The 24,148-nt window shown below is 35.3% G+C and overlaps 4 protein-coding genes across 10 annotated transcripts in view; 2 read left to right on the plus strand and 2 right to left on the minus strand.

Annotated features, from left to right (window-relative positions):
- apba2b (amyloid beta precursor protein binding family A member 2b) overlaps nucleotides 1-24,148 on the plus strand; it is a 246,004-nt gene that overhangs the window by 135,391 nt on the left and 86,465 nt on the right. The window lies entirely within an intron of this gene.
- Nucleotides 5,735-8,474, minus strand: sord (sorbitol dehydrogenase). The gene is given in 9 exon segments (NM_001172419.2): nucleotides 5,735-6,117; nucleotides 6,224-6,345; nucleotides 6,437-6,615; nucleotides 6,708-6,773; nucleotides 6,999-7,117; nucleotides 7,199-7,358; nucleotides 7,955-8,119; nucleotides 8,200-8,233; nucleotides 8,322-8,474. Coding segments are annotated over 9 exon segments (1,065 nt in total). The 5' UTR covers nucleotides 8,376-8,474; the 3' UTR covers nucleotides 5,735-5,951.
- si:dkey-1h4.4 lies at nucleotides 8,737-13,046 on the plus strand. Its single transcript, XM_087261338.2, has 4 exons — nucleotides 8,737-8,994; nucleotides 10,352-10,772; nucleotides 12,057-12,196; nucleotides 12,326-13,046. The coding sequence occupies exons 1-4, from the start codon at nucleotides 8,833-8,835 to the stop codon at nucleotides 12,356-12,358; spliced, it is 756 nt and encodes a 251-aa protein (XP_087117464.1). The 5' UTR covers nucleotides 8,737-8,832; the 3' UTR covers nucleotides 12,359-13,046.
- terb2 (telomere repeat binding bouquet formation protein 2) lies at nucleotides 12,012-14,705 on the minus strand. 6 transcript variants are annotated; one of them, XR_015494730.1, is made up of 8 exons: nucleotides 14,633-14,691; nucleotides 14,292-14,497; nucleotides 14,054-14,135; nucleotides 13,786-13,925; nucleotides 13,635-13,681; nucleotides 13,466-13,577; nucleotides 12,645-12,729; nucleotides 12,012-12,565 (listed from the first exon to the last, which is right to left on the minus strand). XR_015494730.1 is itself a non-coding variant. In XM_087259283.1 (8 exons), the coding sequence occupies exons 5-8, from the start codon at nucleotides 13,677-13,679 to the stop codon at nucleotides 12,438-12,440; spliced, it is 351 nt and encodes a 116-aa protein (XP_087115409.1). In that variant the 5' UTR covers nucleotides 13,680-13,681; nucleotides 13,786-13,925; nucleotides 14,054-14,135; nucleotides 14,443-14,497; nucleotides 14,633-14,705; the 3' UTR covers nucleotides 12,012-12,437.

Raw genomic sequence — 24,148 nt, forward strand, 5'->3', positions numbered from 1 at the left:
AGAAAAATTGAGGGGAAAAAAAGTATCTAATAATGGAACTCCTTTATCTGATCTTAAGGAAGATTAGAAGGACATTGCCAAGCTTTATAATGTAGCAAGACTGCGAGACAGGCTATTTATTAATGAATGTGTGTGGGTTTTTATTTATTTTTTTTATTATAAACCTCTTCTATTTTAGCAGATCACTGCTCCCTCTAGAGGTAAAAAGAATTACACTACAGCTATTTCATTAACATTGGAGAAGCAAATTATAAGCAGATTATAAGCATATTATTTGTTTTTGTTCACTTCTTTGCTTTTCCAATGTTAATGAAATAAAGAGTAAATATTGCACTTTTTAAAAATGAACATATTATTACAATTTTTATAAGTTTCACCTTTCAATGCCGTGGCAGTCATTATTACAGATTCAGGTCTAACAAGGGTGGATCTTTACAAATCGCAAACATTTTGAATAAAACAACAAAATAAACCATTTTGTTCGTTTTTGGAACTTTGGCACAGATGATTTTTAGCATCACTGCCATTGACAGAGTGCACATTCGCAGCACGTTCACATATTCGTGATCTCTTATCTTGTCTATGAAAACTGTTATAGACATATTCAAAATATAGTATATAGCCTCAAGTGCGCTTAATAATCTAACCATCATAACTGTAATGTTAAATACCTCACCTATCACTTTCAGCTGTGTGGAAAGCATTTCTGTTTTAGCATTTCCGTTTTTTTTTTTTACTTCTTAGCCACTCAAAAATGATTTTAAGCTGTTTCAAGAGTTCACACTTAGCTGATAATTAATTATAAGCAAGTTTGGCATGCTGTCCTGGGCGAGAGCCCTGAGCCTAAAAGGTCCTTGAGCCCTGGGCTCCCTCCCGTTTGCAGGGCGAGAGGGTAGCTTTGAGCTCACGTAGATCTCGACAACTTGATAAGAACTGATGACTAAAATGAATGCTATGAAGAGATATGCTGGAGGATGAGAGTTTGACTGTAGTGCTAAATTAAATTGATCAATTCACTTGTAGTGCATGTTTTTGTAATGTGGGAGGAAACTGGAGAACCCGGGGAAAATCCACGCGAGCACGGCAAGAACATGCAAACTACTAACAGTAAGGACAGCCGGCCTATCGAAGGACTAGAACCGGAGAAGTTCTTGCTGTGAGGCAACAGTGCTAATCACTGGGCCACCGTGCAGCCCTAAGAAGGAAAAGGTGGAGAAGTAGGGGTGGAAGAGGGGATTCTTTAAATCGAAGATGGCTGTAGTGAGAAACCCTGGCTCTTTATAGTGGGTTAGGACTGGCCTGATTGGTGGATCATACATAGCTAATGCAGAACCAGCTGTGTTCAATCATAATCACGTGATCCTCTCGAAATTAGTTCATAAATAAACTTCACTTAGTCTCTTGAACGGTATTGTGTAAACAAGTCCAAGCACAAGCTAATTTAAGTTCACTTAATGACAATCAGTGTTACAAATAATATTTTTGTGTCCCTGAAACCTTCCTGCTTTGTCCTTAAAAGGGATAGTTCCTGCAAAAATGTAAACTTTCTCTCCATTTGTTCACATTCAATTAGTTCTTAACTTTTACAAATTCCTTTCTTCTGTTAAACACAAAACATATATTCTGAAAAAAAATGTTGGGGAAAAAGCAGCCATTGACATCTATAGTAGAACAAAAATACTACTAAAGTCAATGGCTGTTTTCCTCAGCATTCTTCAATAAATTCAAACAGTTTTGGGTTGAGTGTTGGTTAATTCTGTCAAATGATGACAGAATTTGAATTTCTTTGGTGAGTGACCTATCCCTTTAATATTGTTCATGATTCTATAATGACAAAAGGTTAACGTTGACGTTCACATTCTTAGATGCTAACATAGAAATAGCCACCAGCCAGCTTGAATAACAAAGAAGGATCGTACAGCATCTCGAATAAATTTAATCACACATATAAACATTTCAAACTCAAATCAAACAAATCAACTCAAATCAGTTGTATGTAATTTATGTCAGTAGCGAAATACAAATCTGATGTCAACTTCTCTGACAGCAGCGTTGAGAAGCGGTTCAGTGGTCATCTAAGCAGCACCAAGAGCTACTGACTCCACCACTCCTCCAGAACGAGTAGCCTACACACAAACACCATCAGCAAAATTTAGTACATCTAAAAAAAGACAATTCTCACAGAACCAACAATCACCAGATTATAGTCGCACACTTCGCAGACATTTCACAACACGATAAACGGTGACAGAACATGTTCAGTCATCCAGGACAAGTGCCAACCAACACCAACAGACTCCAGCAGGACTAACTGGGTAACACTGATCTGACACAACACAATCAAGTGTCTGTTATTATTATTAGCGTCTGTCAGTGCAGTGTGAATGTAAAAGCAGATTCAAACATAATATAGAAATAAACTGTCATGTTTTCCTGTGAATTCTTGTAATTAAATCTACATACACTTAGAAGATTTTTATTGCTTGTTCCAAATACTGAGCTGAATTAACCCAATTGTAGAGATTTCATTGGGACAACTTAATTTTTTATATTCAATCCACATACATTTGTTAAAAAGTGTTAAGTTAACTTGATCAATTTGTGTTGGGTCAACATGAATGAACTGTGCGGAACCCTGCATTTTTTTTTAAGTGTACACCAGGGGTCAACAAACTTGTTCCTGCAGGGCCGGTGTCCTGTAGATTTTAGCTCCAACCCTAATCAAACACACCTGAACAGCTAATCAAGGTCTTATACTTGAAACACTCAGGCAGGTGTGTTGAAGCAAGTTGGAGCTAAATCCTGCAGGGACATCAGCTCTCCAGGACCAAGATTGGTGACCCCTGGTGTACACTGTAGTCCCAAAACAAATCAATTAACTTGGTTTTTACCAATTTTAGTGGATTGAACATAAAACAATGAAGTAGTCCCCAAAAAAAGAATTGTGTTGATTCAGCTCATTTTATATAAGTAGTTGGAACAAGCAGCAAAAAATAGCTTTTTGACTGTAGATGGCTGAATACTGCTCTACCAGCATTCCCTACTTGTTATGCCAAGTCCTGTGGTGAATCCTCTTTCTTCACAGGAAGCAGGAAGTCTGCTCCAATCTCCTTTGCCTTGGCAAGCTGATCAGAGCACTAAAAGGTGATTAAAATGATGTATTTTATACAGTATATCCTTTAACACATTTTTATTGTTGATTGCTACTTGACTAACCACTTATTATTACTTGTGAAGCACCTATGGCTTCGGCAGCCACCAAAGACATCAGTCTGATTGGTCCTGTGTTGATGCAACCAAACGTGAAGACTTCTGATGCAAAAACTGTAGTTTGAGTATTTACGTTGAGTAATTTCACTTTCATGGCATAAATATGGCGTTTTATTTTAACACATTAATAACTTTTACAAATTACATTAAAGTGAAATGGGGGGAGTGCTGTCGCCTCACAGCAAGAAGGTTGCAGGTTCGAGTCTTGGCTGGACCAGTTGGCATTTCTGTGTAGAGATTGCAAGTTCTTCCCGTGATGGCATGGGTTTCCTCCGGGTGCTCTGGTTTCCCCCACAAGTCTAAAGACATGCGTTATAGGTGAATTAGGTAAGATAAATTGTCCGTAGAGTATGTGTGTGAATGAGTGTGTGTGGATGTTTCCCAGTGATGGGTTGCAGCTGGAAGAGCATCCGCTGCATAAAACATATGCTGGAGAAGTTCATTTCGCTGTGGCGACCCCAGATTAATAAAGGGACTAAGCCGAAAAGAAAATGAATAAATGAATTAAAGTGAAATTGCTCAACCTAAACATGAAGTCTAAGAAAGAAGAAGAAAATGGGTGCACTAGAATAATTTGCATATTACGTTTTCATATAGAATCTCTTGCGTCTTTCTTTGCTGTAATCAGTCACATATCTCAGAAGCCATGTTCTGCACAGGTTTCCGTCATCTGGAGGACTGGAGCACAAGAAATTGCTGGGAGAAAGATTATAGCACCTATTTCTCAATGAACTCCAGGCTCAACAGCAACTCTGTCCCCTGGGTGCAAAAAATGAAAGTAGAACAGTGCTTTTTGTTTTTACTATGTAAGCATATTGTACATAAAAAAGATCACCAACCTGATTTAAGGTTTGCGATAGCAGAGCCTACTTTTACCACTAGGCCTTAGGCTTCAAGTCCCAGAATCAAAGGCTGTTTGACCACAAAGTCTGCAATTCGACCCCTTTGCCTCTTGTGCACAGTGCACTCCTGATCCACAAATGCCAACAGGGTGCATTTGAAACAACATATCTGCAATAATAACTCAGCAAATAATGTTAAAGATGAATTCAGGAGTTCACACTTAGATATTAATTGAATATGAATCGAGTTTGGCATGCTGTCCCAGGAGGGAGCCTTGGGCTCAAGGATCCCATTTGAGCTAGAGGGGAGTTTGAGCTCAGGTAGATCTCGAAAACTCCCCTGCTTATTTATGGCTATTGACAAATTAAGGATTGCTTTGGAGAGATATACTTCTAGCTAAGAGCTCATCTGGTGCCAATTTGGTTAGGTCAATTCACTTACTGTATGTTGCATGTCTTTGGACTGTGGGAGGTAACCGGGGAACTTATGGGAAACCTATGCGAGCACAGGGAGAACATGTAAACTCCACACAGAAACGCTGACTGGCCTGGTAAGGATCTGAACCAGTGACATTCTTGCTGAGTCAAAAGTGCTAACCACGGGGCGTCATGGCGCCCTATCAAGGAAAAAGGGAGGAGTAGGGCTGGAAGAAGATATTGTTCAAATCAAAGATAACTAAGGTAAGAAATTATAACTGTTATATCCAGATAACAACCGGTGCAATTAATAACAGTCTCATCCAGCTACTTTCAATCATCTTTCAAACATCTATAAACAGTGCTTAGCATAGTTGGTACAGCCCATTTTAAAATGCATATTTTTTTCCATTTCTCTGTGAACATGGCCAATGTATTTTGGTGCATTTAAACAAAACAGGTTTATTAAACAGATATATTTATTAAAATAATATTTTAGGCACCAAACATGTTTAGAAATTGAAAGATAATACAACTAAATTCAAGCAAAATACAATATTGCAAAAACAATATTTTAAATTTGTATTTAATATTTTTCTATAACATAAATTTGGGTTTACTAGTTTTTGGACCGATATTGTAAGTTAATTTGTTAGATGTTTGTTAGAGCTCCAGATTTGGTTTCAGTACCGAGTAATCTAATGTTTATGCACAAATATAATATTGCATAGCTTCCTATTAAAATATAAATTTAAAAGAGAGATTTGTGAGGGGTGTACTTATATATGCTGAGCACTGTATGCTTGTTTGTCCCGCTGTTATTTTTGTCTGTTTGGCACGTTTTGCTGCAGTCTGCAGATAAGCCTGTCAGCCTTTATTCTTCAATAGCTTTCTTCCATAATTATACACTACCTGGCCAACAATCATTCAATGTGTTTAAGTCAACTGTGACTACCTAATTTTGATTAAGGTAAACATTTGTAATTGCATTGGTTTGACAACCTTATGGAGTGTCAGTTAATTTCCATCAAGAGTTTATTTTAATCATTCATTTTTGGCAGAGATCTTGAAATGATATTAGGAGCAGACCAAACCTGAAGAGAACCGGTTTACAAAATCAACTCCAGCACTTCTTAAAGACTTCTAGTTAGGTTCAGGTCAAGTGCTGTTCAATCCATGTGTCAAAAGAAGCATTCTGTCGCAGCTTAAGCCTGATGAATCTTTTATTAAGAAACTGCAGTCTGACAATGTTACATAAATTACATTATTATTATTATACATAATTATAATTACAGTACAATCATTGTAAAGTGAGCCAGTGACTGTTGTACCTGAGACAACACAGTGAGGTCGCCTTCAAAATTAGTTGGATTAATCCAATTTATTCAAGTGACTGTAGCTAGCAATAAACAGGAGTGGGACTCATGGGTTCTGGTCGTTCTTGTCACATTTTAACATGACTTTAACCCCAAGCCCCTGCCGAGTGGTCTCGAAAGCCTGTACAGCGTGTTCCAGTGGGAATCGGTGGGTGACCAGGGGCTTGACGTTCACCTTCTTAGACGCCAACATAGAAATGGCCACCGGCCAGCTGCAGCAACAATGAGGTATCATGAGTAAAAGTGTGCAAGAGAGTGAAATCTTATTTTGAAATATACATATTGTAATAAACTGATGTTGACAGTAATTCTACTCACGTGTTACAGTAGCGAAATACACCTCTGATGTCAACTTCTCTGACTGCAGCGTTGAGAAGCGGTACAGTGGCCATCTCAGCACCAAGACCAACCGACACCACCACTCCTCCAGAACGAGTAGCCTACACACAAACACCATCAGTGACACATAAAAATATCCAGACATCAAGGTACAGTGAAGCCAGTATGATTTCATAAAGTAAATAAACCAACATAGATGGCTGTCTGAATGCTGCTCTGCACTCCGGTGCACTCTATGCAGATTTGAGGCATGCATCCCAGCATTCCCTCCACTCTTTTAGCCAAGTCCTGTGGTGAATCCTCTTTCTTCACAGGAAGCAGGAAGTCTGCTCCAATCTCTTTTGCCTTGGCAAGCCGATCAGAGGACAAGTCTACAAATAGAAACATAAAGATCATATGTTGTATAGATGTGCAGTCTATCTCAATATAGTTCCCTTTTATATGTCCTGAATATAAACATTACCACTTATGATTACTTGTGAAGCACCCATGGCTTTGGCTGCCAACAGAGACACTAGTCCAATGGGTCCTGTGTTGATGAAAACAAACACCCTTTTTGTTTCCACAGACTGCTTAAACATTTTATCTGTCACGTTCCAGAGACAGTATTTGATAATAACGACACATGCTTTCAGTGATACAAGATTAGCATCAAGCATAGGTCAGTGGACAAGAAGTCAGAGGTCATTACACTGATTAACAAGTTAATGTGTAACGGTTGCATAAATACGTGCAATGATTAGAGCTGGCTGACCTGCACCACAGACAAACACCGAGCTTCCCAGAGTGACTCCTGCCCTCCTGCAGGCATGAATGCCCACTGACAGGGGCTCAATCAGGGCTCCTTCTTCATAAGTAACATTATCAGGAAGCCTGCGTGCACATAGCTTTAGAATTATTACACATACGATTCAAAACTAAGCTGTATCATTTATCCAGCTATGGTGATCTGACTTGTAGCAGAAGCTGGCGCTGTGTTTGTAGTATCTGCACAGGTTTCCGTCATCTGGAGGAGTGGCACAGAAGAATATGCTGGGGGAAAGATTGTAGTGTCCAGATTTGACAAACTCATCTACTTCACGAGGAACTCCAGGCTCAACTGCAACTCTGTCCCCTGGGCGCAAAAAATAGCCGCAATACTAGTTCCTCACATGAAAAATACTATAGTCATCATGTATACTAAGTACTATTATGTTTTTGAACAATACTATAGTAAAGTACTTGAATTAATCTGGTGTGGTAAATCTATAGTTGAAATGGCAATACAACATTTGTAGTGATAAAAACTAAAGGATTTTACAGTATTTATTCACTATAAGTAAAACTACAGTACACTGTAGCTGCAGGGTTCCACACAATTCCTTCACGTTGTCCCAACACAAACTGATTAGATTACTTAATTGTTTTGACAAATTTAAGTGAAATTAACGTAAAACAATTAAGTTGTCCACCTAAAAACTTGAGTATTGCGTTGTTTCAGCACAGTAGTTTGACCAAGCAGCAAAAAATAAATAAATAATAAATTGACTGTGCTGTAGCATTCATTATCAAAATGATGTAAAAAAGAAAAAAGATATACTATATACAGTACAACACACTTTAGTTTGGTTCAAACACACTAGTATTTACTATACACTACTACAGATGTAGTTTTTTTCTTATGTGGGTTGACTAACTGTTATAATGCTGCAAACTAAGCCAAAAACGAACCTGGTTTAAGGTGTGTGACAGCAGAGCCGACCTTCACCACTCGACCAGAGGCTTCATGTCCTAGAATCATGGGCTGTTTGACCACAAAGTCTCCAATGCGGCCGTTTTGCCAATAGTGCACGTCTGATCCACATATGCCCACAGAGTGCATCTGAAGCAACACGTCTGCAATAACAATAATAAATATACTGAAGTATTCCTTTTATTGCAATGCATTCGGTAATATTTCTTTGTGACATAAATACCATTTGGTCCTGGCTCCGGAATCGGACGCTGTTCCTATACAAAAAAATACAGAAAATCTGCAATTATTAACTAAAAGTGCATTCAGACATGCAAAATCAGCTAAACTCTTGAGGTGTCATACCAATCTCAGATCTCCTTTTGCGTGCAAGACCACGGAAAGGTTGTCTTTGTCCATTGTATTTTCTTATATACGCACAGAAAACAGAACTACTGCAAACGACTATTCAATGAGTTCTTATAGTGCCTGCCTGGCCCTTGCATGGATCATGCGCGCTTTCACTTACACACACTAGACTTTGGCCATCCCACTTCTTCCTGTTTATCAGCGGCTCATTCAAGAACATCAAAACTGCGCCTTGTGCAGTCAGGGAATAACAACCAGGAGTAAGTACGCTCTGCAAGCGTACATACAAAATAAAAAGCATGGACCGGTCATCCTTTTTAAGCATTATATATTCCAGCTATTTATTTTTATTTACATAACTACCCTTTTTTCATTGTCCCACCTAAGACCCACTCGGAGGACAATGTGCTATGCCGGAAGTTGTCTGTTACTATGACGACGTGTTTCGCTTTTATATTTATCCTACAGGTTTTCGGAAATATTGCGTGTCCACGTGAAGTAAAATACAATGGACGGATATGATATGGTACTAGAGTGTCTTAACAAACAACAGGAGAGTCTGAACATGAGTCACCGGGGTCTCGTTGTTTTGCCACCTGGAGTTTCGAGACTCGTTACCTTGAAAAAACTGTTTCTGAACAATAACCAGCTCATTTTGCCACCAGACGAGGTACTCAACAAATTTACTTGTATTACAAGGTAACATTGCTATTTGCAATGTGAATTCGTAGCACACTTCACTTTATTCAGTGCTGGGTTGCAGTAAACAGAATTATTAACCACATAAAAATTGTGTTTATAATTATTTATAGTACGTTTTTAAATGTTCACTACTACACTTACTTTGCATAACAAACTATTTACACTTTTTCAACCATTTTAATTATCTTTAATTATTATTTACCCTCAATGTTTTACTTTATCCTCTTAAGGCCCAAGGTGCTTATTTACATGCATTTTTTAATTTCTCTTTGCTATTATGCTTATTGGAACCTAATTAGAATAAAAATCATCTATCATCTTTTAAAAATGGTGTACTGTTAGAGAAAAATTATGTGCATATAATTTATGTGGACTCGTGGTCTGAATTTACATAAAACACTTTTTCCTGATTTTTTTTAATGCATAGATAACATTTTTTTTACTTGCTTTGACTATCAGACAGTAAAAATATTTTTTCCCCATTTTGTACAATTAAAAATAGTGTCTGGGACATTTCATATGCTGCAGTTGCAGGATGACACTGTATGTCTGTAACAAAATATAAAACATTCAAAGTATTTTAAATAGCTACTTTAGAGCTAAAATGTGCTGTCCACGTATGTGGCCACTCAAGACCTAGGAGGTTAAAAAATGGACGTCACATCGTTTAGCTTTGAATATTCACAATATAGAATGGCCATGAGTGTTAATTTATTTACAATCCATGCTTCTGAATTTGGGGACAAAACACCTCTCAATCAAATACTGTGTACTATAATTATGCAAACTACTAAACACAGCCAATGTATGTATTATAAATAGAGTTCATATTTCAATTTATCAAGTTCTAACATGTTATATCAATTAATGTTTATTTAATTTATGTAGATATCACACTGACATCTAGGACGACAAATAACATTTATTAAAGGGTGTTCAAGTATTTTTTAAAATAATGCTTTAATTTTAAATGTAGCTTATACATGATTTATGATAGCTCCCTGTGTATTTCTTCAGTTTGGGAACCAGACAATGTAATGTTTAATGCATTTCATAATTTCATGTTATGATTTCATGATATATCTCTTTTTTATTATGATAATCCCATGATAATCAATGTCATATTAGATCAAAGGTACTCTAAAAGCAGTCAAAATACATTACCTAAAATCATGTCATTCATAAAATGTTTTGTCATGTAATTTGTAGCGCAGAACCTAAATTTGTAATTCAACCAAGCACTGCATGTGATAATATCTAAAGTTATATTATAATGTACAGTAAGCAGAATTAATGTGTAAAACACTATTTGCTGCCCCTGTAAGATTCTGCACCTGGAAAAGCTTGAAGAACTGATACTGGACGGAAACCAGCTGACCATGCTTCCCAGCAACATAGGCTCACTGAAGCACCTGACTTATCTTGGTATAAACCACAACCCACTGTCAGTTCTCCCAGAGGCGCTGGGCGATCTGACAGAACTGAGAGAGCTCTGGGCTGTAGGCTGTGGTCTCATCTCCTTACCATCATCTATTGGAAAACTCAGTAAGTTACAAAAACTTGGGGTCCATAATAATATAATTACAAATCTACCATCACAATTTGGATCCCTCAGCAATTTGCAGTGGTTAAACTTGGCTGATAATAAACTTCAAGACCTTCCAGAAGATATTAATCACCTTCCGTCTCTGGTCTTCATAAACCTGGACAAGAACTGTTTTACAGACATCCCTACCGTATTAACAGGTTAGAAGCTTTTCCATGTATTGAAATGACTATTTAGTATTTGTTTAATCCTTGTTTCACCATGAAAAGAGTTTGTTTCAGGGTGCAATATGCAAACTTTAAATGATACCTTTGATATTCTACTTCACTGTTTTCAGACATGTATTGTCAATGTTTAAAAGACTAATAGTTACTATTTTACTTTGAGTAATCATTGCTTGTTAGCAACTGATTATTAATATTAAAAACATATTATTATTATTATTATTAGATACAAATCTATTTGGTGCAGATTTAGTGTTCTATCAGACCCATAGCCAGGGAGAGTTCGGGTGGTTTGAAAGACCCACCCCCACTGATAAAAGGTCCTGAATTTGTCCCAACCATGAGCTCATTTGTCTTATTTTGACTGCTATGCGGTAATAAATTGTAAAGGCATCAAAGAAGGCTTCCCATAAATGCAAAAAACAAAAAAAAAAAAAAAAAAAAAAAAAAACAGAATCTGACGTAAGTGAAGTCATCTTTCACCACAAGTGACTTTTATTTTGAATCTTGGACCTTATTCTTGAAAGAAAACAAAAGAAACATATAAAGGTTTAAAGCACCAAAAGCGACCCATATTAAAGTTATTTTAATACTAATTAGGCTATTTTTGTTATTCATGAACTTTCAAAATCTACTTTTTTTTTTTACAAAAGAGATTAGAAAAAATTGTGAAGCTCTACATTATTAATATTAATGTTTTATTTTTTTATTAAGAGATTAGAAAAATTGTGAAGCTCTACAATATTAATATTAATATGTTTTTTTTTAATTAAGAGATTAGAAAAATTGTGAAGCTCTACATTATTTATATTAATATGTTTTACTTTTTTATTATTCAAATGGCCAAATTCTGACTGAGGAAAGTTGAATGTGCTGGCCAGTTTGTTATTTGCCCAATAAATTACAATAGGCTTACAATAAGCAACAGTTTTTTTATTATTAATATAAAACTTTGACTCTTTTTTCCCTAATGATACATGATGTAATAAATGTTTTTTTTATAAAAATTTTTAAAACTTTATTTTAAATGTTTTGCTAATGGTTTGCTACAAAGTGTGGTGATGATGAACATCCGACAAGCTAACCCAGCTAAAATTAGTGCTTAAATAGTCACTAAAATGCAGCATTTAAACCTCATAATTGAATAGAAAATAAGGTGAATAACTCCAAAAAGATCTACTTATTGAGAAAAAAGAACCACTCTTTTCGCTAGGCTGGCTGCAGGCTGTTTATTCATTTTATGTTGTATATTTTTTTCAGACATGGCAAACCTACAAATCCTGTCTCTTAAATTTAACAGCATCAGAACACTAGAGGATTACTTAATCCCTGGTTTCAGCAGACTTACAAAACTTGACATCAGAGAAAATCCTTTAATGGACAGACCACCTCACTGGAAGGTAACTAATCATCAGAAACAACAAAATACATAAATAAACAACAAACATTTTATCTAAAGTGCTTAATTTTAATAATATCAACAATTACTTTGCTCTGTAACCTGTCAAATCAACTCTCTTCAAATGCAGGGATTGGATTTCATATTACTTGGGAAAGTGTGACAACCTGAACAATCAAATTTACTGTATATGAGATGAGCAGAAACTGAAATCCAGCATCCAAAGGACTGGGCATGTTGTATTACACTGCTTTGCGATGAAAAGGAGGAGTCGGATCATTAGATCTTGAAACATCATGGCCATGGAGAGAGGGAAGAAAATCCTTAAGTTCTCCTGAATACTTTCTCATTTGATCAATATGAACATACCCTGCAACAGAGATAGAACAATACCTAACTAAAAGTGAGAACATGTTAATTATGGATGGCATTATTTGGTAATTAAGTACCTGAGATCATGTTGTTTACAGGATATTGTCGCATCTCACAACATGAACATACTTTGCTCTGTGTTGTAACAGTCTGGTTATCATCCTGGCTAATAGATAACACAAGGTTAAACCATGTTTTTTAGTGCTGTTGCAGTGAAAGTAATAGTAAGACCTCAGTGATATCTACTGTCTATACAGTATGTGGGACAATATTAATGGTGCATTGAGTGCACTGACTCAACAAGTTAAATGTTAAAAGTTAAAAGTCTCCAGAAATGGTTTAATCTGCTCATTTGTAAACACATTTACAGTATGACCCCTAGGTCATTGAATATATTTAGAACGATTAGGAATATCAATGTGCTCACAGTGTGACTGACAGTGTGGTGTACTCTGGATTAAACATGCAGAATAATCATACATGATTTGTCAAAAGATATTTGAACCGATTGAGAAGTTGCCTTGTTAAATTGTATCAGTGAGCTGCCTTTATGGCACCAGAGTAACCTAATTTGCTCCTGAGTTGTGTTGTGGATAAATCTGGTGTGCAATGTAATAGTCTGCTTTTTGTTCAGATTAGCCTGTTTTTCACTCGGATTTTACACTCACAGGATTTAGATGGGAATGAGGAAACAATGATGTTTCAGACTCAAGGTATGTCATTTCCTTGTACTAAACTCTTATTATTCAGCAATACCAAGGTGTATTCAGATTTTCATTATATGGCACATATAAAAACTATTTACATTTTTATATACAAATAAAATTAATTAGTTACAATAAATGCATTCCATTCAAAATCTAAAACATTTACTGTAAAATACGGAGTTAACGCATACCTGCTCCTCTCTCTCAATGCATGATCTTCAGTCTCACCAGACAGTATGTCTTTAGGCACTTCAGGGTTAATTTGTTCTTCGCATATCACCTGACAACATAACAACAGAGAAGCTAAAAATGATGAGGAGGAGTAACGACACAGGTTCAGTTGACAACACGTTCTCTTACCTGTTCATCCTTTTCCCAAATGAACCTTCCAATTATCGCTCTCATTTCTAAAAATGTACAGTAATACAAAGATACAAAGCATTAATAAATGTAACAGCTTCATACGTCGTACTAAAATCATGTTAATTAGCACACAGTTAGGACAGCTCACCATTCTGGACAAAGTCTGGGGGCAAAACATAGTGGCCAATAGGCACAGATGTTACACTCTGACGAGGTTGACATGCTAACAGAAAACTGCTGTGGAAAACTGTTGCCCTGTTCTTTACATAGTCCTCACTGCTATATATCCTAAAAAGGAACATTAGATTATTTTTTGTTGCTGTTGATGTAATCATTTTTAGCATTAGATAAAAAAATGCCATGCATGTAAACTCTGTTCAATTGTTTTAAATTCCCAGAGACGAGACTAAAAACACCTTTTAGTGTCTTCAGATGAGGCATCATCACTGAAGAGGTACCCAGCTGTTTTCCAGGATGAAATATCGCCCCCTTCTGAAACTAAAAGAACGTTGCCATACGTTAAAACATTTGATCAGACCAGCTGTCCCTTTCCATAATATTAATTTATAAATTCGTTCATTGCTTTTCATTGAGATATTCAAGCAGATAGCATATTTTAGAAACATAAGGTTAAGTAAACACCCATCCTCTCACCCCAGAAGCTGATCACTTCCTTTTCAACACTGTCGGAGAACCATGCAGTTTTTCTTTTAAACATGTTTATGTCGAGTGGTTTATCATTTAAATTCTCACAGAAGCAGTTTGAAGCGACTTTAATTTTGTAATGATCCTTCTCCAGACTTACACTGTTTTCGCTGTAACTGACTCGTACGTCAGTTATGTTCACATTCCAGTTTTCTCTGACGTAACATAAAAAAATAAATCAATTTAGAAATGAACGTATTTCTGAACAAAAAGAACAAAAGTTTATAGTAATGTATAAAATCTATGAGAAATGAACACGAAAAATTATAACTTTCAGATATTTAACACACCTCCTCAGGACTCGACGAGTAATGTCCGGTTCGTGAACGAATCGTTCTTTTGAATCGGATCTTTTCACTGACTCTTTTAAACCCGTTCACAAAACCGCTAAACGACTCGTTTGATATTCATTCAACAACTCGAGAACCGAGCACTTCATGCGACAAATCGACTGGTACAATATGCTGCTGCAGGAATAATAAAGACATTATTGAAATGATAAAGGCATTATTTACAAGAACAAATCACTTTATTTTGAAAATTGGTTTAAAACAACTTTCTTTTAGCTGGTCAGCTCTTTAACTCAGGCAGACTTTATAACTATTTAGATTACAAAAGTTTAACATTCCTGTTGCTCCTATAGTGAATATGCCATTGTTGTCAATTCCATCCCTTCTGGTGTGCCTGGCCCTGTTCTTATGCGAGGTGTCACACTCCCATGCCATACACTCACTCTCTGAATTTAACCGATAGACTGGTTGGAAGTGTGTGTTTTTCAGCAGACCAACAGAAAAATAACTGTAAGATTAGAGGCCTCTTCCAGAGAGAGATAATAACAATCCCTTATATAATACCCATAGGTAATACCTTATTGAAACAACATTGTTGAAAAAATTCCATGGGAGAAAGTATGGACTTTGCCTCACAACATAAGTATCTGATTACCAATAAAGTAAAAGAAGTAACTTTTAAATTCATTAACAAATGTTATCCTACTAAGACCTGTCTTCAGATAGATAATTTTGCATTGATGTGAACTGCTCCTTTTGTTACTCTTCAGAGAAACACTTTATTCATTTGTTCTGGCAGTGCTACTACACAGGAAGGTTCTGGTCAGATCTGTTGATGTTTATTCAATCCGATATTAAAAGTGACTTTTCCTTTTCTTTTAAAGGTATGTTCTTTTGAATGTTTGATGATTCTAAAGAAAACTTGAAAAAAAGTGTATATAATTAATTTATGTTTTCTATTAGTTTCATATTCACAAACAAAAGTTTAGTGGCTTTAAACCTTTTTTAAATCTGTTTAAAATTTACAGACCAATATTTGAAAACTATCCTTCACTCTTTTAACCCAAAAGCAACAAAAACTGTATCTTAATATTCTTCCTTTATGTCTCTTTATCTTTACTTCCTTATTTTTGGTACCATGGCATTTGTTTGTCTTTGCGTATATTTCTGTGCACGTTTTCATTTATTTGTATTATTTGTTTCTATGTATGTAATTGTATTTTATTTACCTCTTTAATTTAAAATAAAATGCTGCTGCATGAGAATTTAAATGATTCCAAGGCACTTATAGAAGAAACACTGAAAACATAGAACATATAAGTCAAAAACATTTATTTTAAAGCCAAAGGAAAGGAATGTGACATTTAACTCTTGAATTTCTTTTCCACATTTAAAATAAATTAAATCAATATTAAATGCCCTACATTGATACTTTATTTAGATATCCCAACTGTCTGAAAAATCAATCAATAAAAATAAAAAAATATATAAATTATTTTCTCAATATGTTGTGACAGATGATTTATTGTTAAATGTTATTGCAAAGATGATCTAAAGTATTTTGTTTTAACATTTGCTGCCTATTATATTATATTATATTATATTATATTATATTATATTATATTATATTATATTATATTATATTATATTATATTATATTATATTATATTATATTAATATAATAAGGTGTATGCATGTAGTTCACTTTCCTGTCCACTAGATGGTGCAAGTACGGCATAAGAGAGATTCCGCGCGTGCTCGTGAATGTTGAAAGGGAATATAGCAAGCATATATATATATATATATATATATATATATATATATATATATATATATATATATATATATATATATATATATATATATATATATATATATATTGGTTCTCATCAGCTGGAACTGATTCAACATGATGGTTAAAACAGACCAAATGTCAGCCTGGCGGTGCAATGTGTATATACTTCCACATCAACTATGACTTAGGTAAGCGGAGGTCCTTTGATTATGTTGTTTGCGTCCCACGTGTAAAACTGACTGGCAGATAAATGTGGGCACACGTGATTTTACGCATGAATTTATTTCTGCAACGACTAAACACATTTATTCTGCTCACTCAGGGGGTTGCTTAATAAGATCTGTCATGTCTTGACAGCCTGTTATTATTTCATGTTGTGAGTGCCAGACATGGCCAAAATAGAGAGCCAAAGCGGCCTCTATATTATAGCTCTTGTATACAAAGCCCCTTATGAAATACAGTATCTGTCAGTGTGTAACGTTAAATCAAAAGCAAAAAACAAACTTAAACTTCATGTCAACATTACTTTAAGAACTACTTGCACTGTAAGTAAATCTAATTCAGCAGGGTCATTCTACAGAAACGTGTATTTTTCTCTCAGACTTAACATCAATGTTATACTTGTAAAATTCTTTAGGTTTACAGTTTCTATATGTTTAAAAATGAAACACTGTTATTTGAACAATTACACCTTATTGGGGCATTAATGTGGCAACTGTTGTGTACAGGGGTACAACAACTTATGTACAGGGGTGGACTTATCCAATAAGTGTGGTAACTTCATAGATATATAGATATATGTATATATCTATGAGGTAACTTAAGCAGCCGCTTAGGGCCCTGAGGAATTAGGGGGCCCCAACCAATGCCCAGATGTCTATGTTAATCATATAGCTCTTTTATAAAGTTTCTATCATGTGTTATTTCTTGCAAATCTTTCTATAGCCATTAATATTTAAAAATTATTATTTATTTTTAAAACCGGGTGCCCCCCATAAACAGTGGAACAGTCTTTCTGTACTGCATATGCAATTAGTAAAATCTAATAAAAAATATGGCTAAGTAATCGTACATTTGTGAACTTGTTTTTTATTTGAGAATTTTATTGTATTTATTTTACATTACGACGATAAAGGTTTCACAACCACCCCCCCCCCCCCCCGAATAATTAGCCCACCTGCTTATTTTTTAATGGAGAGAAGATTTTGTCAACACATTTCTAATCATAATAGTTTTAATAACTAATTTCTAATAACCGTTTTATTTTATCTTTGTCGTGATGACAGTAAATAATTTTTGACTAGATATTTTTAAGACACTTCTATACAATTTAAACTGACATTTAAAGGCTTATATAGGTTAACAAGACAGGTTAGGGTAATTAGGCAAGTAATTGTTGTATAACGATGGTTTGTTCTGTAGTCTATCAAAAACAAAATGAGCTTAAGGGGGTAATAATTTTGTCCTTAAAATGGTGTTTAAAAAATTTTAAACTGTTTTTATTCTAGCTGAAATAAAACAAATAAGACTTTCTCCAGAAGAAAAAATATTATCAGACATACTGTGAAAATTTCCTTGATCTGTTAAACATCATTTGGGAAATATTTAAAAAAGAGAAAAATCAAAGACTGGCTGATAATTCTGAATTCAACTGTAAATATACAGAACCATAAAGCATGCACTGCTCATTTCACTTTAATGCAATTATCTATGCTTGTAGGTTTTTTTTTCCCTTTTTTGTATGTTACGACCATGGCCTCCCAATCATCCCCTTCCACCTAATTGGCTCTATCACTGTCTCTCCACTCGGTGAGGCAGTGGCGCAATAGGTAGTAGGTAGGTTGCTGGGTTGCTGGTTCGAACCTCGGCTCAGTTGGCGTTTCTGTGTGGAGTTTGCATGTTCTCACTGCCTTTGCATTGGTTTCCTCCTCCGGTTTCCTCCGGGTGCTCCAGTTTCCCCCACAGTCCAAAAACATGCGGTACAGGTGAATTGGGTTGGCTAAATTGTCCGTAGTGTATGAGTGTGTGAATGTGTGTGTGGCTGGATGGGTTGCGGCTGGAAAAACTTGCTGGATAAGTTTTCGGTTCATTCCGCTGTGGCAACTCCGGATTAATAAAGGGACTAAGCCGACAAGAAAATGAATGAATGAATGTCTCTCCAATCCACCAATAGCTGGTGTGTGGTGAGCACACTGGCGCTGTTGTCCTGTGGCTGCCGTCACATAATCCAAGTGGATGCTGCACACTGGTGGTGGTGTGGAGAGACCCCCCTCATGATTGTGAAGCGCTTTGGGTGTATGGCCATACACAATAAATGCACAATAAAATACACATTACATTACAATATGACTGAGGACACACTATACCTACACGCAGTTCTGTCCAAGCAGCTTACAAAAGATGATTTTCATCATAGGTGCTCTTAAAAAGATAATAATCTTCCATTGAATTCTATTATATTCAAGTATTACGATTTAAAGTATTGAATCATTACTTGTTTATAGGTGTTTTTAAAGCAAATGTATGATTGCAGAAATGAACTAATATCATGAAATAGCACTTTTAACAAACCTGATTAAAACATTTAAAACATAATTTCCTTATTTGTTGCATTATCATTATTTTTTTCGTTAACTCTGACAAAAAAAATAAAGAAATAATATTTAATAAAAACATTTAATATTGCCAAAAAAGTAGGTACCAACAGTGACAAGAAAATGGTACACAAGATCTTTAAATAAATGTAAAAAAAATCATTAAGCTGCCATTTATGTGTTTGATAAGGTCAAAAGGTAACTGATTCATGTGGTCCAAGTTTAAATGTTAAAAAAACAAGATCAATTTTTAGACCTCTTGCCAAACTAAAAGTGCACATTTCTGTAGAATAACCCAGGAACCATGTTGGTTTTGTGGCAATCAAAACATGTTTTGTGGAACACAACGCTAGGATTAGTGATATATTCATGCTTTTGTTGAAGATATTGTGGAAGTGTCTGTCATTTATATGCGTTATATCAACATGAGGTTTGCCCACAGGTCAGTAATTTATGAGCAGTTGGCTGCTGTTGGCACCTACTAGAGCTAAATTGCTTCCTGTTTTCAGTGGACAGTTCTGTCATCCAGTCTTGTGTTTTATGTCTCCAGGAGGCCATTAAAAAGGCAACTGCACACTAGAAGGAACAGCGTTTTCTGCTGGGTAATTGAGTAGGGATGCCTCTGTCACAAAGGTTACTATAGGTTCACCACAACACATCAGGCTTTAACAGTGTATTTCTCAGCTTTCTGTCTATTTATATTTACTGTAAGTGTATTCTCAGAACATCAAAGGTCTGAGGTCATTTAGACTGATGCTACTGTCTTTTTAAAAACAGCATCTTACACAGTGTATTCCGAATGTGGAGGCTTAATATTGTTACATTGTCAAAAATGATTAAAGGTCGAGTGAAAGTAAAATGTTTTAGATGTTAGTCTCAGTCTGTTATTCTTAAGGATATCTAATCTAGTGTGCTCTAAAACAGTGACAAAATGCGTTTAGGAATGATAAAATCGATATAAACATCTGAAACTTGCGCCCAAATTGATCATTGAGTTTTATTTAATGTCATCTCATACTTCAGTTTCTTATCATATCTTGACCAATCAAATGCTCTCTATTATCTGACATGGCCCGTCCCTTTCAATACACTGCTCATTTGAGATTGATCTCAACCACTCTCACTGGCAGACCTGTGATAAAAATCTATTGGCTACTAAGGGCTACTATTTCTCTCTCTTTAATTTTTCAGTTGAGATTACATCAAACATCTAATAAAAATGCACCTTTCAAAGCACTTCACGTGTCCTTTAAAGTTTTAAAATGACTTTAATTTGTTCATGTCATGGGGCAACACAGTGGCGCAGTAGGTACTGCTTGTGCCTCACAGCAAGTAGGTCACTGGGTCGGTGGGTTGAACCTCGGCTCAGTTGGCGTTTCTGTGTGGAGTTTGCATGTTCTCCCTGTGTTTGCGTGGGTTTCCTCCGGGTGCTCCGGTTTCCCCCACAGTCCAAAGACATGAGGTACAGATGAATTGAGTTGGCTAAATTGTCTGTAGTGTATGAGTGTGTGTGTGTGTGGGGATGTTTCCCAGAGATGGGTTGTGGCTGGAAGGGTATCCGCTGCATAAAAACGTGCTGGATAAGTTGGCGGTTCATTCTGCGGTGGCGACTCTGGATTAATAAAGGGACTAAGCCGACAAGAAAATGAATGAATGAATGTTCATGTCATGAAAAGCTGAATTTTTAGTCTGTCTCATTGCACTGTAAGTGTCACATGATACATTAGAAATAATTCAAATATATAAAAGAGATACAAACTGAAAATTCATCATCATTTACTCATCATTCACTTGTCACAAAACTGTTTGAGTTTCTTTTTTCTATTAAAGACAGTGAAAGATAATTTTAAAATGCTGTAAATCTGTAACCTTTGATATCCTTGCCATTTGTTTTTCCTACTGTAGAAGTCAATAGTTACTGGTTTCTAACATTTCTCAAAATAACTTATTTTGTTAAAAGGGAAACTCATTAAGGTTTGGAACCACTTGAGGGCGAGTAATTAGTGAGTACATTTTCATGGGTGAACTTTCCCTTTAAATTGGTCCCCAAGGAGAACAGGGGATACCCCAGTGAATTTTGTTTTGCCTACTGTAATAGATGCACCAAATTGGGAGTTTTTGCTGATATCAATAACCACTAAATATTAATATTTGGATATTAATTAATATTTAGTTACACAATATTTAGTTTGTGTAATTAAATTATTAATTAAATTAAGTTACTTATGCTTGCCTTAAATATTGTACTGTAAAATATTGAACAGTTCTGCTTAATTCAGAGAGGCAGAGAAATTATATTTTTGTTATACAAATATATTTTGCAGAAAATATGTTGGTTTTCTATTGAATCTATTCTACTAATTCTAATAATCTCATTTTTAAACTAATTAAATTTTACAACATTTGAAAATAACATTTATTAAGATAATCGAACATGCTTCAGAAGCATTGAAGTAAGGAATTGATCAGTGACAATATAAGAAATACATATATTCCTTTAAACAGTTCCTTTTTTAGTAATTCTACTCGTTAACTAAAGAGTATTATGTTTATTATATATTGTATATTTTACTCAAAATTAAAGAATTAAAACATTCAACGATCTATGAACTGATATTACAGGGGCTTTACGTAGTATTGAGATAATTAATTAAGTTCTTTATTGAAAAATGAAATATTTTTCAGATATAGTAATTAGATACAGTAAGTACTCAAAGTGCTGTCGCCTCACAGCAAGAAGGTTGCTGGGTCGCTGGTTCGAGGCTCGGCTCAGTTGGCGTTTCTGTGTGGAGTTTGCATGTTCTCCCTGCGTTCGAGTGGGTTTCCTCCGAGTGCTCTGGTTTCCCCCACAGTCCAAAGACATGCGGTACAGGTGAATTGGGTAGGCTAAATTGTCCGTAGTGTATGTGTGTGTGTGTGTGTGTGTGTGTGTGTGTGTGTGTGTGTGTGTGTGTGTGTGTGTGTGTGTTTATTTTAAAACCTCAGCTGCAGATGAAATCTGCAAGATTATTTAAAATCTTACCATCTCCAAATTTTTGTATGTATTATTTTATCTATCACATTAAATCTGGCAGAGGATCAATTATTGCACCATTTTATGGTCCAATCTTTACATTTTGTGTTAGCATAATCAAAATAAAAAATTTCTTCTTGTCACTTTGAGCAGGCAGTATAGGTTTTTTTATAGTTTGCACATACTGTACCCAGAGATGTGTTTGGATCTTTTTTTGGGATGTTATTGTTTAGCGTCTCAAACTTTAATAAGGCATAATCTACAGAGCCATTATGTGGCTTTGCAGGCAGTCTATTTTTGGTTGAGAAGGGCAAAATGAAGTAACAACGACATACTTAAAAGCAGAACTTCTTTCTTTTTTTGAATTTGCTGTCAGCACCATGACATCAAAATCTAAATTTAGAGAGAGAGAGAGAGAGAGATAAAAAAAAAAGAATCACATCTACTAACCATAACTTCATCACACTCATGCACTGTCTTTGTTGGAGCCCTGTAAGTTTTAAACGGCACACAATCTTAGCAAGAGAAGATTTTGCAAAGCCTATGCATAAAACATTATAGGCATATACAAATGGACAGACAGAGAGATTTACAGATGTGCTGAATTTAAACAGAATTGAGCTCACAGGATATGTTTTCCCTCATGCTGTTTACATGGAGAGATGAACAGTCGAAATTCTCAGGATAACAAATGTTGTTATTTACAGAGAGGGAATGTATTAGTGTTTTCTTTTTTTTGTTGTTGTTGTTTTGTTGGAGTAAGCAGCTCATTATAGCATGGTTTAGTGATTATAAGATCATGCCACAGTAGATTGTAGTATTCTTGACTGGGAAAAGGGATGCACTCAAAACCATGCATTCAAACAGCAGGGTCATGAATGAATATGTATTGTTGTCGTTCATTTCTATACATGTTATGTACATGGCATTAAAGATAGTTTTGTGCTTCTTTTTTCTTTTTCTTGTTGTAAGATAAACAGGGCAATGAGAAGCCTGGTGTGACTGTGTAAATCATTCATTCATCCATTCATTATCTTTTCAGCTCGGTCCCTATATTAATCTAGGGTTGCCACAGCGTAATGAATCGCCAACTAATCCAGCATATGTTTTACGCAGTGGATGCCCTTCCGGCTGTAACCCATCACTGGGAAACTTCCATACACTCACAAACATCCTTCACAAACACTATGGATAATTGACTATGCTGAAGGGAAAATGAAGGAATGATCACGTTTAATAAAGGATGCATTTTAAAAGAGTAAAGATTCTGTACAAACTTGTAGCCATATTCATTCAGTCTCCTCCAAAGCTTGCCAAATTGTTTATGATCGCATTACATTACTACTGTACATTACATCAGTGCCAGTAATGTGGCCCACACATGCTTATTGGATTGTCGGAGCCATCCACATGGACAGATGAAAGCCGAGAGGATGATGGGTGTGCGGAGGATTAGTGTGCGGATGTCCTGTGAGCTCTAATTAGGCCAGTTTAGATCCTGCTGCACTGTGACTGGTCACCTCCAAGCCATTTAAAAAGCAGCTTCAGTTTTTACATTGCCATGTTGCTTTTGTCACACTCCATATGATAAAAAAATAATAAAATAAAATAAAAAACTATATATATATATATATATATATATATATATATATATATATATATATATATATATATATATATATATATATATTATAAGTCAAGGTATAATGAAGTATATAAGTCAAGCAACATCGTCCCTAAGGTATGTGTAAGATTTTTTATTTACATTTTGTTTTTTGAGAACAGTTTCTCCAGCAGAAAAAATATCTAAAAATGCTGTTTTAAATTTTAAAGAAATCTGTGTTTTTGAAACTAATGAAGACAGCGAAAGTCAATGATTCATTTGGATTACTAAGCCTGACATGTTTCTGCTCCAAAATATCATAAATCTTTTAAAAAAATTTAATATATTTTGTTCAAAGTGGAAAAAAGTTTTTGTTTTTACCCAGACATTTAAAAAGAGCATATATTAGAGCAGTCTATGTCAATCTATATATTTATAAATCAAAAATGGATTTATATTCAACCAAAATATATTTCAGCATCATGAAAATACATCTACACCTCTCAACGTA

The sequence above is a fragment of the Danio rerio genome, chromosome 7 (assembly GCF_052040795.2).
Source record: "Danio rerio strain M-AB ecotype USA chromosome 7, GRCz13ab, whole genome shotgun sequence".
Classification (NCBI taxonomy): Eukaryota; Metazoa; Chordata; class Actinopteri; order Cypriniformes; family Danionidae; genus Danio; species Danio rerio.

What these genes read in the sequence shown, in the direction of transcription:
- si:dkey-1h4.4 (XM_087261338.2), top strand. Translation starts at nt 8,833, where the DNA reads ATGGACGGATATGATATGGTACTAGAGTGTCTTAACAAACAACAGGAG. An exon ending in TCATTTTGCCACCAGACGAG is followed by an intron (nt 8,995 to 10,351) that starts GTACTCAACAAA and finishes TGCCCCTGTAAG; the next exon opens with ATTCTGCACCTGGAAAAGCT. An exon ending in ACAGACCACCTCACTGGAAG is followed by an intron (nt 12,197 to 12,325) that starts GTAACTAATCAT and finishes CTTCAAATGCAG; the next exon opens with GGATTGGATTTCATATTACT.
- terb2 (XM_087259281.1), bottom strand. Translation starts at nt 14,355, where the DNA reads ATGTTTAAAAGAAAAACTGCATGGTTCTCCGACAGTGTTGAAAAGGAA. An exon ending in TCATCTGAAGACACTAAAAG is followed by an intron (nt 13,926 to 14,053) that starts GTGTTTTTAGTC and finishes GTTCCTTTTTAG; the next exon opens with GATATATAGCAGTGAGGACT. An exon ending in CCCAGACTTTGTCCAGAATG is followed by an intron (nt 13,682 to 13,785) that starts GTGAGCTGTCCT and finishes GTACATTTTTAG; the next exon opens with AAATGAGAGCGATAATTGGA.